This window comes from Apteryx rowi, unplaced genomic scaffold (assembly GCF_003343035.1).
Source record: "Apteryx rowi isolate R43461 unplaced genomic scaffold, aptRow1 scaffold_282, whole genome shotgun sequence".
Classification (NCBI taxonomy): Eukaryota; Metazoa; Chordata; class Aves; order Apterygiformes; family Apterygidae; genus Apteryx; species Apteryx rowi.
The window spans coordinates 1101914-1115991 of record NW_020449219.1 but is presented as its reverse complement, the minus strand read 5'-3'; the positions used below and the strand labels follow the sequence as shown (position 1 = coordinate 1115991).

Here is a 14078-nt window from a genome sequence, read left to right as displayed (position 1 = left end):
CTCCCAAGTCCAGGGGCAGAAGCCTCCATGAGGTTTCTCACAGTTTTTTCTCCCTTTCCTCTCCCCACAGCAGTCTGATCCAGGTGACACGGCTGAGCCATGTAAACCTGCCCTGAATGCAGGCACCAGACCCCTGGGAGGCTGCAGAGCCTGCTGCTGCACAGAGGGATCTGACAGCTTCATATTTAAGGAACAGACTGATTTCATAATCCGCAGAAACAAGCAGATTTGTGTGGGACTACAATTTATTCCTCAATCTCTTATGTTTTCCTCTCATTATTACCCTCTTGCTCAGGCTGGGAAATGTTTGCTGATATAAAGAAGCAACAGACCACTTCCTTCTCCACAGTAGCTAGTTGCATTGGCTGGCTTAATGAAGGAAAACTCTATACATTTTTTTTTGTCCCTTTATCCACCCATGCGGAAACCAGGTAACAGCCATGGAGTGGCTGTTGTTTGCAGTCTATTTGAAAATTGATATATCTGATCTAATGAAGTTAGCCTGCAAGTACTTATGATTCTGCATAATGGTAATGTTCTCTTCAAGTCACAACTGACCATTTCATCTGTCATTAAACATATAGCAACTACTAACTTATTTAAAAATGTGAAGCATTGCAGGTTCAATATGAAATATATGGTTCTCCAGAGGTTATGTTAGATATTTTCTGAATATTTCATCCAAATGTTACGACATCAAATAATTCTAACAGCAACATTCTTGCTAAAATATGTGAAGGTAACAGAGTGACTGGTGAGATTGTCAAGCCATTAAAATCAACTGGCTCGGACATTTTAAGTGATTTTTTTCACAGCCAAATTCAATGCCTTGGTCTAACAAGCGTATCATTTTCAGAGCTGTTTTTGCTCATAGGCTTGGCCTTATAGACAGCACATGCAGCATTCTTTGTGACCAATATTCTGTTAAATATTGAAATTCTGAAAATACTCTGTTGAATATTTTCATGAAGCCACATGGGAGGGATTTATGTTGTTTAAATTTTTGTTAGAAAGTTTAGCTTCATATCAAGAAGATTCAATGCTGTGGATGAAATCAGAGTCAGTAAAATTAAGTTCAAGCTGCATTGAAAATGGTAACAAAGAAATGACTAAAAATATGAGCCGTTCTAAATATCCATGTGGCAGAATGTAACCAAAATCAGAAAAAAAAGACTGATATTTTGTTTACATCAACAAGTTTGATGTGAACTTGTTGACACCAGACACAGACTTAAAGGAATTTAGTGAATGTGTATTGCATTCTCTGAGATATAATATTTGGTTATTGTTGGTCCTGTCCAACTTGCAGCCACAGGGACCTTGAGGTCTTTATGCTGCACTACTTGCCAGTGTATGCTTGGAGGCTAAGTTTGAGTCATTTCCGACAAAAAGGATATCTCACTTTATAGGGTGACATTTTGGGGAACAAGTTATAGGCTGCTTATTTTCCTCTCTTTAACAGGCAATCACAATGAACTCTTCCAAACATCTCCCACACATCCCTTGTGCAATAGGACTCCTCCTATTTCTTAACATTCAGTTTGTAAGCAGAATTTTAGCTGAGCTGTTTGCAGAAGGCGATTTAGTCTGGGACACCTTTATAACTTCTTTTCTTTCCTGTTTGTGGTTGTCTGAGGGCTCAGTATCCTTGAATGTATTTGTTAGATTCTGGTGTCTTTACGAAACCTGCCAAGTTTCAAAATATTTGTAAAAGCTTCCAGTCTTCGTCCTGCAAATGAACAGTTTTCCATTAGTTACTTATAACTCAAGAGTAAGACTTAGTTTTTACCAGTGCCATGAATGAAAGCAGAGATGGAAAGAATGTCATATTTTTTTAAGCAAACCTTGTTGAAATTTGATATTGTGAGATTTTGAAAGGCAGATTGTTGGAAACAATAAAAAAGTCAAAAGAGTTTTATTAGGAACACTGTGAGCCACCAAGCTAAAAATGTGTGTTCCCTGGGAGACAAAGCACAAAAAATAAGTTTTGAAGCACCTTCTCAGTAGTACTGTTCTTGATGCTTTCTTGAGGACTGAAGTAGAAAAATAGATGCTGACTGCCTGCAAGTTTGTTGCAGGGCATAAGCCTGCAGTAATATCTTTCAATTCTGTTCAACTGTTAAGTAAATACAATTAATGAAATAGAGAGGAGAAAATAATAAATTTGTATTAAGTACCTTTAATTTTAACAAAGGATATTTGGAATTTTTAAAAAATGTAGTTACCATTTTTTCTCCATTAATTTTACCCAAATCATTCTTTTCCTATGAATTACAGTGTCAGAACCCCATTTTTTTTATGGTATTGCAGGAATATTTTTGTTTCATATGGAATGCCATGCATACATTGATTAGCCCTTTGATGGCTGACACTGTTGCACAGGATTTTACCATCCCACCCACAAAACTGCAACTAAAGAGTTTTCAAACATGAGAAAGTAAGTTTTGAGTTTCTTCTTCTTCTAGTTCTAGAAACTGGTATTTGGAGAGAATATAGCTTTTAAGATGGCACTTGCTTAATCCTGACATAGGGTTTGACTAGTTCTTGATGCAAAAATAGAACCAGAAACGTGGCAACATTTTAGTAAAATCATCAAAATTGCCAATTAATTCCAATCCAAATTGAACTTGCAAAGATGTAAAATTGGAAGTATCTCAACACAATGTTTTAATATTCGAAGCTTTCACTTCCGGAGTGCTTTAAAAGAACAGGAGACAAAGAGGCAGACTGAAATAATGGTAAAGGAGGAGCAGCCCATGGTTTGTTCTTCCTGCACTGCAACTGGGCTACTACCATGATGCGGAAAACGCAGCAGTGGATCTATCTGCTGCCTTTGTACCACCACGGGAGAAGTGATTCTGCCATACATCAGTCTCTTGGTCTTCACTGCCCAAGTTGCCCTACTCCAGTACTGTCAGAGCCGCCCAGCATCAGAGGAGGGACGTGAAGCCTTGAGGATGGACAAGGCAATAGACCTCCTGCCTGGCTTGGAGTTGGGCAACCATGGGAGGCAACCCTGGGATAATAGGTATCTTTTTCACTCACAGCTGTTGTTTTCCAGAGGGTAAGATTCATCCCATCAAATGGGATGGCTCAATTTTAGCCATTTAAAATTAAGGTGTGTTTGGGCTCTCTGTAGGCATCAAAGGAATATGTTTATCCTCAGATGATACGATCGTCCAGGTAGGCACCTGCCTAAAATAGATGAAATGGATGAATACTCTGGAAGGGTATATCTCACTCATCAGATATGGACTATCTAATACAGAATACCTGATGCAGATTAACTTTTTAAAAGGTAAAACTAACTGAGAAAAATCCCTAATATAGTTCAGGGTTTGGTTTTCTTTTATAAGGTTGTTTCCAAAGCTATTTTGCTTATATGGCAGAAGTCCATGCAAAATTTTAACTTTTTCCTTTCTTTTAATCTTGAATTAGGTTGTCACAAACAGGAAATGGTGGGTTTAAGCCCACCTTCTTTTCCTTCTGTAATCAGTTCCCTGGGGGCTGGTACATGCAGACTGTACGTAGACAGAAAGGTGCTTCTGTGTAGGTCAGACTACAGATTAAATTTATGATTAACCAGAGAGGTGTGGACAGATTTGATACCCCCAAATAAATTAATTCAATTAAAATAGTTTAATATAGTTTGACAGATGTTAAATTACTTACATTTTGTGAGGCATCTATCTGGCTAATTCTACTGCTAGGTTTTAGGAAACAGCTGTTTGAAAGAACGATTTATGATCAAATTTTTGGCAGGCTACTTGGAGGTGTAGGTGCAAACCAACCAGTTCCTCTTTTAATCTTGAAATCCTTCTTAAAATTACAGAGCTAATGGGGATTATAATTTTTAATCAATTCTTTATTATAAGCCTGCAATGGAAAGCACATTATTTTCACTTTAGTAATTACTCATTAAACAGATTTAAAAAAACACTTTGTGTTTTTGTGACTTTTGCCAGAGACCATATTAATCATTTCCTCACCTCTCCCTTTATTTTGTTTTGTAAGCATAAGATCCTTAATGAAGGATGTATTTTGTTTTGGACTGCAGACAGCCTAACCAGTGCATTTATTTGCAGCTAAATATGATATAGAATCTTTCTAGACATAGCAATAAATATGCTTAAGAAAACTTGGCTGCAAAGACTTACTAGAGTAAAAAACCTCACTCTTGATTTAGATTAATGTTTAGTATGAAACACTATTTGGTCAGCAACACCAGGTCTATTCTCTCAGGGAATATATGAAATAATATTTGCCACAATGTAATACTAGAAAGGGTATTCCTGAAATGAGTAGTCTCAGATTCCAGTTAGTAGGTTTTATTTAGCAATAACATTAACATGGTGACATATGAATAGATTCAGTATCCTTTGAGGAGAATTGTTGATCGTGTCGCAATGTGTCAGAGTATTTGCAGTATTAGGAGAGCGTTATGCCTGCAGCAGCATGCAGAGGATGGCAGTGTGACATGCCAGGTCAAGACCAGAAAAGTTGAGGCATTCGCTAACAAAAATAAAACTGAAAAAGAAGTACTGGCCTGTCCCAAATGTTCCAGATCCTTGAATCTTCACACCTCCTCCAGAGATGTAACAAGGGGCTGTGGGAACTTAAACTTACTCCTCCCCAGGCAATGCCTCTGGCAGCTCCCGCTCTCGCCGGCTGTGGCACAGCTCTGTGACTTCTCTCTGGTTTCTTCAAATGGGAAAAATCAGCCTCCGGCCTGCAGCTCCATGGCCTTCTCTTCTCACATAACCCAGATGGACATATGTGTCCTCATCATTTCACCGCACCCGTGTTAGAGAAGGAGGCAGAGGCGGGGAGGGGGAAGGGAACAGGTAGAGGAGGGCTTTGTTTGAGTTCAGCCCTGCTTCATACAGCTGCAGGAAAGCCAGTAAAATGTGACGTGCTGCAGTATCAACTTCCTCGGTGAATGTTAGGAGCTTTGTACTCATGAGGAAAGATAGTATATTCTTGCCAGTAAGTTCCTAAAGAGACCGAATCTTTACCAGACCTTCAGGTGAACTAGACACGAAGCAGCATTTCAAGATGTGGGTGATCCTGTTATTTATGGAGATACAACTCTGTTTATGTGAAAAGTGTTGAATTAAAATAGCTAGGTAGCTGTAGAGTTTAGGTCCTTCCTTAGCTAAATAAATAGATACTGAACAAGACTGCAGTTTTAGAACTAGGTGTCTGCATAGTAGACTTAATTCTTACTTTAAGCACATATGACTTAATCACGCATAGAGATCTGTCTTAAGCTCATCTGCCTCCTCATCTCTACAGGTATGTCTGTATTAGTAAACAGAACAAGCCAGAGTTTTATTAGCATTCTTCCAGACTTCTTACTAACTACATGCCTAATCATTTTTTTAGTTATACTCTTCAGCATTTTCCTCAAGTTGACAACTCCCTAAGGCCTGTTTAAGTGCTTAGCTACCTGTACTGGTGGGCCCAGTCCCATTTGGTAGTGGTACCTCACTTGTGTATAAGCACTGTTTTCTGATCTTTCTCAGGAGATCTCAAAGCATGTTATAAAAGTAGTAAAAATATCATTGTCCTTATTTAGGCAGATAAAGAAATAGCAGTAGAGAGATAAAATGACTTCCTCAGTGTTACTCTGCAGGATAGGGATTCCAGCCTGAAATATGAATAGACAGTGAGTTTTTTAAGACTCAGAGTTTTTGAAGACTCAGATTATATTCATTAAGTCATATTTAAATTCATGAAATGGTTTATATATTTAAACATCAGCATGTGTGCTAATCTTCTCAGGATCTTTGTAATAGTGGGAACAGAAGGTCATGATCAGAATTGTTGCATTCTGTTCCTTTTTTACTGTAGACTAGCCTTGAATTTAGCCTTACTTTGTTTATCTATCTAGTAAGTGTAATATGATGGGATCTTTACATTCTGTACATTCCTCATGCCCGTACTTTACTAGGATATTTGGCTCCTCCTGTGAATTTAGAGCTTACTAGATACTAAATGGAGAAATGCACAGGTAAGGAAAAGAGAACACTGAAGCTGATTATCCAGAAGAATACTTTTGCTCATAAAGTCTTCTGAAATCCTTTGATTAAATATTGATAGAGAAGAGCTAGTATTATCTCATTCCCTTAATCAAAAATAAATAAATAAAAATCTTAAACATCTTTCCAGATGTCAGCAAAGCAGGTTTCACTCAACTGCTGGAGCATTCCCTGCTTAGACGAACTAATAGCTTTAAAAATCAATTTCTAATAAAATAAAATGGTGTCTCTCCAAATGAAGGACTTGCTGTGCACAGCTGCTCTTGTGTTTACTATTAATGCCAAGCAATAGTATTGCTGCCATGATATTGAACTCTCCAAAGAAAGTCATTACTGAAGCAGATAAGAGACTAGAAAGCCTAAAAAATCCATACAAAATGAATCAAAAGCTTTGAAAAAACTAAGAACTTCACTTTTTTTCAAAAGGTTTTCTGATTATTTTCATAGCTGATAGTTCCTGTTAAACATTCAAAGGAGACTTTAGTGTACAAAGAAAAAAAAAAAAAACAACTTTCCAAGTAATTTAACTTATAAATTCTTAATTAGTGCAATTAGCACAAAGTTGGACATTTATTCTTTTTGCATTGAAATAAGTCTCTTTAAGCATTATTCACTTTTTCTTTTCTTGACATCTTAGAAGAAAGGGCATGATCTGCACTGCTTATGATCTTACTATAATCATTATATGATTATAGTCTTACAACATATTTAGTTGGGCTTCATTTCTTGAAAGCTGTTGTGCTGAATTTTGTAGTTGTGCAAGCAGATGCCTCAGTCACAGTATTATATGTTATTTCTAGTGAGTTAGTGGACACCGCAGCCAGCATTTGAAGTTTATACCATCTCTGAGTCTTTGTGACACAAATTGAAATCTCCAGAATTTGCACTTATGGGAAAACAAAAAAACCACTATCTTGTTGCTTTCATACCTGTTCTCCTCAAGCTCTAAGGATACTCCAGCCCTCTTTGGGAGAATAGTTAGTTCAGGTGAAACAAATGCAAGCAAAATATTTATGGAGGATAAAATTCAGTTTATACATTCAGAGGCAGAAATACTTGACTGTGAACTGAGATAACACAAAGACATTTGAGGGGCTAATTTTATGTTGCAGCGTGCAGTATGTGTCACATATTCAAATTGCTTTCCTTTCTTTTGGTGTATATCAGGTCTGTATGTTAGGACATTTAGTAATGGATTTGGGATCCTGGTAATAGAATGGAAACATACAGCCTCTTCTCATAAAAAATGCATTTGTAGACTGACTGGGATTAAAATATAGCCCAGTAGCCTGTTGCCCGTAACATGGGCAATGCATTCTGAAAAACCTCTCTGGGATGACTATGCTCTCTTTTCTGCATAGCGAAGGTGCTATAAAAATTATAGATGACATTGCACAGACCTCTCTTTTCTTAGATAGATTTTACCTGAAGATGATTTGAGCTCTCGGCAATTTTAAGTCATTGTCTGAATAAAATACTTGAGAAGTAGTTGCATACAGTCTCTACTGAACAACTTCTGTGTCAGCATGCAATTGGCCAGGATGAGTCTCTGTTCTGGGGGGAATAGTACCTATCAAATATTCATCCAACAGTCATCTTTATGAAACAAGTAACTTGTGTCTTGGGTATAGCAGTGCAAAGCGCTTCATGATGATTAATATTATTGGCTATTAAAGTTACGTCTATTTATTGTTTTTATTTACCATGTCTCATCACTTTTCATCTTTTATTGAAAAATAACTGGGTAATTCTACAAAGCTGCTGCTGCCACACCAAACTTCACTACTTCCTTCAGAACAGTAAGCTGAGGAATAAGGCATTTCCCAGGCAGTGTGGGCTATCACATACTTAAATGCAATTTTGTTCACATGAATTTTCTAAAAGATTAGAAGAAATATTAAAATGAAAACAGGTGCAAAGGATAAACTGCAGGTTGCACCTCAAACTTTGTTCCATCTGAGGAAGACTTTGCTGCATCTGGCACTGGGAACTAAGTTGCCTATATTTATAGATATTTTGAATATACATATAATTTTTTTTTTTCTTGAAAGAAAACAAGATAAAATTCAACTTTAACAAATATGTTTGCCTGACCCAGTAAATGCTGTATTGATGTGATTACCTAGTCACTCTTCTGTGATGGAAAGATAATGAAGTTTGAGTCAGAATAAGATGTATTTGCTAAGTGGGATGGGTGTAGCAGGTGGATAGCGATGCTTATCTGAAGATTTCTATTCTGTGTACACTTTTCACTCAAGCAGTCAAGGCCCCAGACCGTCTGGGGCAATTTAGACCTGCACCATCGGCCCAGTGGAGCAGGATGGTCACTCTGAGGGCTGGATGTGTCCTGGCTGGCGACCAGCTTACACCTCAGGCTCAGGTTTTGGCACTGTGTCACGTCTGGGTATGGCCCTCTCTGCTTGATTTCATGATTTCACTGGGGGTTTTTTGCTTTTTGTAATTAAATGGTTGACAATGGCATTGCTAGTCACCTAACTCCAGGCCAACCTCTGCTGCTGTCAGCTTCTGGCCTCTTTCTCCAGGTGCGTTAGAAAGATGTAAAGCTGTTCATAGTTCGTCTGTGCCTCTTTGTTTCCTTCCAGCTCATTGCTAAACCAGTGGAGCAGGGCAGATGTGCTTCAGGTCCCACTGAGCAGGGTTATCCATGCCGCCGTGTTTTCCCAGCACATGCCAGCATCATCTAATGAATTAGAAATGTGCAGATGTAGTCAAGGTCTCGCTTACCTGAGCAGTACTTTCATTTAGGCTTCACCCGGTGACAACATAAACTGTCTGTGTGTGTGATCAACAACCAGAGGATTTCCACCCTACACGGGCAGAAGTAAAAAAGTAGCATAACTTCCTCTTGCTTGAAATATAGCCAGACCTACATCTCCATAAGGCAAAGAGCAGAAGGGGTATCAAGCCAAATGAATAATTTATAAAATATCAAATCTAAACATATGCCAAACAGGAAAATCATCAAAGAAAAACATGACTAAAGCATAATGTATGCAACAGAGAACTGTGTAACACTGACATAATTCAAAGATAATCGTATGCCACAGTGAAACGCACACTGGAGCTGACATCTTCAAGAAAGCCTGTGAGCCAAATTCCAAGGCATCTGAATAAAATGCGTGTTTTAAACAATAGGTTATATAAGTATGAACGTAAATCTCAAAATCATTGATCTTCAATTTTACTTTTTTAGGAAAATTTGTTACCTTTTTTTGTGTATTTCATGTTTACTTTCATCTCTGGCCGTATAGTGGCCTTAGTCAGTAGCCAGTTTCCCCAGATGGCTTTAGTGGGTGTTCTATATATAGACTAATGGCAATGCATGTTTTCCAGAGGTGAACATCTAATCACTTTCTGTATTATTATAAATCTGTAATTAATTATTTTTGCATTGAGAGCATTTGTCATCTTTTAAAATTGATAAAACATGAAATCAGGGTAAGTTAAAATTAGATCATTGGAGATCAAATGTCCTATGAGAATTTTAGTTTCCCAGTAATGGTGATTTCAATAATATCCTTAAATAATCAGAATGTATCCAAAACAAGTGAATAGATTTGAGACCATTCAAAGCCATCTAAAATTAAAGTGCAAATCCAGGGAGATAGCTTAGGATGAGTGAATAGTTTAAATTTAGTCATGTTGATTCTTGAGGATGAAGTGGGATTTCAGCACTTCCTTGGTGTGAATGAAATCTTAGATAGTAAGTGCTGAGTCCTTATTTGTTCAGTCATGCAGACACTTGCCACCAGATTATATTTACTGTTGTAGAAAACATCATAAAAATCAATAGAACTACTTGTGTCAGTAAACATTACTTTTCTTAATTAGTGTTTGCATGATCCAGCACCAATTAATATCTCATGAAAATTTCCACAGTCACAGTGTAAATGCAGTAAATTTTGCTCCCATGGAAACTCCAGTATGCAGGTGCTTGTTATGTTTGTCTAAATTGAAGATAATGTATTAATTACAAAAAACTTCATCTTGACATGTGGGACAGAAAATTATTCCAAAACAGCTGTTTTAAAGGAGTGTAAAAAAATAATGTTGTTAAAGACCTTCTCCAAAACTCTCTGAAGCTGAGGACAGTCTTCCCATGCCTTTGCATATTAAAAAGGGACACACAAGTTAAAGAGAAGTTGTAGAATTTAACCGTTGTGTTCACCATTCAGTCTAACTCACAAAATGAAAAATTGCAAATTGTCATTTACACTAATCTGAAAAAGTCATAGGTAGGCAATTAGTACTGTGCTGGATGTTTTTTCTTTTTTTTCACAATTTATTTTGTGATCCTTTAGAAAGGTATGATTGGGTCATTCTAATAGTTCACAGTATAATCGATCAAGCTCTGGGACTGTCTTCCCTACCAATGTGATATTTAGCTCACTAATATAGATATAGCCAGAAGGGATAGTTTGGACTTGTTGCAATCCAAGAAGCTATTGAATCTCAAGACTGAGTTGCTTGATTCTTCAAGGGAAGGATCTGCTCTGAAGAGTGTGTCAGAAAGGGGATTTGTTTTCAGGTCTTTCATTTTGCTCTGTCTCACCCAGCAGTTTTGAGTAAAAGAATATAAAAAATATAAAAATATATGTTTTTCCAGTTTGTATTCCAGTAAAAACTAGCTTTTGCTCTTCTGAGCCTTTTGGTGCTTTTTGGAAACATTAGGAAAGGTGTCAGGCATCTCAAAGTTTATTATTTTGGATTTCCTCACAAATTTAAGTTAATATTCACTTTACCACTTCATGTTTCTGAAAGATTTGACACATTATATTTGGTTTAAATGACCTGATTCTGATGTGTATTCTATGTGTGTAACTGGTGTTGACCTCAGGGATATTAAGTGCCTACCTGTCAGCTGTTATTAAGTCAGTATACATTTATATTTCTCATATTGTCCGCTCTTACTCAGACAAAATGTTATCTTAGCCTGCATTTCTGTAAGTTCAGAATTTAGAAACGTCAGGTTGTAATTCAGATTAGTACGTAAAGTTAGTCACGCTGTTGTCTTCCTGCAGGCTATGATATCAGATAAATTAGATCTAAATGATGGTTTTCAGCAGATAATTTATGTAATTTAGAAGAGTGATTCCATTTTAAGTGCAGAGTAGGTCAGTAACCACTGTTTTAGCAGACTATGTTGATGTTAGAAGCACTCCGCTTCAGTTCCTGCATTCAAGTTGTCTTTGAATCATCATGCATTTGCTTTGGAGAATGCAGGTCAGGAGCTGGACTTGCCTTTTATGTGAAATCGATATGACCACTAAAAAAAATGTTTTAATTCACTTCTTAGTGAAGATTGTTCAGTGTTATTGTCACACTAGCAATGTAAATTATATTTTACCTGTTGTTTTGAAATAAATCCAAATGGATACATTCAGATAATTGCAGTTTTCGATTTATAGAGACTGTCCTAGGATTGATTAAGAGGGACAGAATTGATAGGGCATAGCCTTTTGTTGGATGCTATTGGAAAGCTTAAAAGTTTGGCCAAAGATACAGCTATGTTGGCCAGTATTTTGATTTATGTTTGTTGTTTTACCTAAAGCGCTTATAATGCAAACTGAAATTAGTACATTCAGTGCGTATTTTCCAAGTCTCAGGGAGTGTATTTGAAGGAAGGATTCTCAGGTAGAATTCCAATAGATGAATTTGTCTAGTCAGACACAAATACTCTGTGACTAAATGTAGCCAATGATAATTCTTATTCTATTCAGGGCATTTGATTCATAAAATATGAGTGTATTTAACCTGGATATATCTAAGTAATGATACCTAAATTACTTTAAAAAAATGATACAGACCAGTCTCAAAAGCTCTCTTCTCTCAGTTCCGGGAATTGCAAAGTGCCTTATCGCTTCAGATCCCAAAGCACCTTGGGTGGTCAAGGCTGACTTCTTATCCAGTGCTGGCCATAGACTTTGAGGCTCTTCTGGTCTGCAGAAGTATGCAATGCTTTTTGTTGGTATTATACTGATAAGTGTCTTGGTGGTTATGCTCTGTTTAAATGTTCCCGTTACTGATGTGCCAATTCAGGTGATGGTCACTTACCAAAGGGTTCATTTAGTCAAATCCGAGTTAGGCAGCTACTCTAAGCTATTGGCTCTTTTTACATTCAAGGAGAGAGAATCGGTATTCTTCCCAGTTGTTTTAGATGGCTGCATATTTAGGAAGAAGCACCCTGGAGGTGCCTGTATCTCTCTTTATTGACTAGACAGAAAAATGCTTACCATCAGGAGATAGCTCTCCTGATGCTGTTGGTGTACAGTGAGAAAGCAAATTACAGAACATTATTTCATTTCATGTAACTTTTCACATTTTTATTTCTGTTCTTTAAGCTGTCAGATGTTTTTGAAAGGCTCATTTTGTTTTTCAGTGAGGAAAAGATAGTTACTCTTGTTGAAAATTATGGTAAATCTTAGATTAAATACTTACAAAAAGTTATTAATCTTCCCATTTTCTTTACATACACACTGATATTTTCATCTTATGTTATCTTCAGAAAAGTTTCATGTCTCTTGTCTAATTTGGGGTTTTAGGCCAAGCTGTCTTGAGTCAGAGAATAAATTTTTAGATGCAAAACTGTGCTTTTTAGCAGCACTGTATTACTATATATAACATTAATTAATTAATTAAGTCTTTTTAAAAAAAGTACTTTCTTGTTCTAAAAAAAAAATTCATATTGCAAAATGGTTGGTTGAAATGGTAAATTGTAGTCAATAAATGTTTTCTTCAACAGGATTTTGTCCTTTAAAACCTTCATTATAGTTCTATTCTATTCTATTCTATTATGTGCTCATAAAAATGCATATGTCTGTGTGTGTGTGTGTGCGTGTATATATATATATATTTGAAAAATAGATTGCTAAAATACAGACCTCTCTTACCTATACAGAATTCTGATATTTATGCAGAGCCTGTGACATTGATACATTATATTGTTAAGCATTTAAAGTACTTTCAAAATTTTTCAGTTTATTTTATACTTTTTTTTTTAACTTTTTTAGCTTCCCCATGGGTAGATAAAAGTCGAACTCCAAACAAAATAGACCTGTATGATGTTCGCAGAAGACCATGGTAAGCTTTCTTTAAAGCCCTTTAAAGCAAATACATCTCCTGCTTTCTAGATAAGATTTTAAAGACAACATTTTCTAATTATTATTTACAGCTAATAGTCCTCACTTTTAAATATTGTTGCTTTCTTTTTCAAATCAGTTAATTGTTCTCATTAGACAATATTTGCATTACGCTCTTTGTTATGCAGTATTCAGTATACTGTGTAATACTGTTGCATTGCACAGGCCTTTTCATTAGGAGGATGACTATGAAATAGATTTGAAGACAAGGCAATTAAATACTTTGGTTTAGTGCCAAAATGAAATGTAATTCAGATTATCAGACCAAACTATTCTTCCAGATTTTTACAAATGTTTACAAATGTGTCTCACTGGTTTAGACTGACACAGTGATCACCAGACCTCAAAGAGAGAGAGAGAACACTGTACAGGCGATGCTCTTGCTTAGTATTGTTTCTCAGGAATTTTGTCTGTTAGTCTCTCAAGACATAATGCATACTGATATTGGGATTCGTACTGCTTTAATGTACTCTTTATACGGACACAATATCTTTCCCTAAGCTGGGCTGATGCAGTAATTCACCTGTCATCAAGATCTTTAGCTCTGAAATTCACCCTTTTCAGTTACTAACATCTGAAATTAATGATTTTTGTTTGTTACATTCTACTTCCAGGCTTTCCCATTGCTGTTTGAACTTTAGTTTACTTAGAAGAACTAATAAGGGGAAATGATGGCAGATGTTTTTTTACTACATACAATAGGAGGATGCTGTTGGTTCAGCTAGACTTGGTTCAGAGCTCACAGAGTCTCTTAGATCAAACACAACAATAGTCTTTTCAAATGTATATCATTTATATCTTTTTTATTTCAGGTATATCCAAGGAGCTGCCTCTCCCAAAGACATGCTTATTTTAGTTGATGCGTAAGTGTTTAATG

General features: G+C 36.5%; 1 protein-coding gene across 1 annotated transcript in view; it reads left to right on the top strand.

The window, feature by feature from the left end:
* CACNA2D1 (calcium voltage-gated channel auxiliary subunit alpha2delta 1) overlaps positions 1–14078 on the top strand; it is a 163343-nt gene that overhangs the window by 52516 nt on the left and 96749 nt on the right. Inside the window, exons 3-4 of the mRNA XM_026068895.1 lie at positions 13073–13142; positions 14014–14064. Of these exons, the coding sequence (XP_025924680.1) occupies positions 13073–13142; positions 14014–14064 (121 nt within the window). The remainder of the gene's footprint in view (positions 1–13072; positions 13143–14013; positions 14065–14078) is intronic.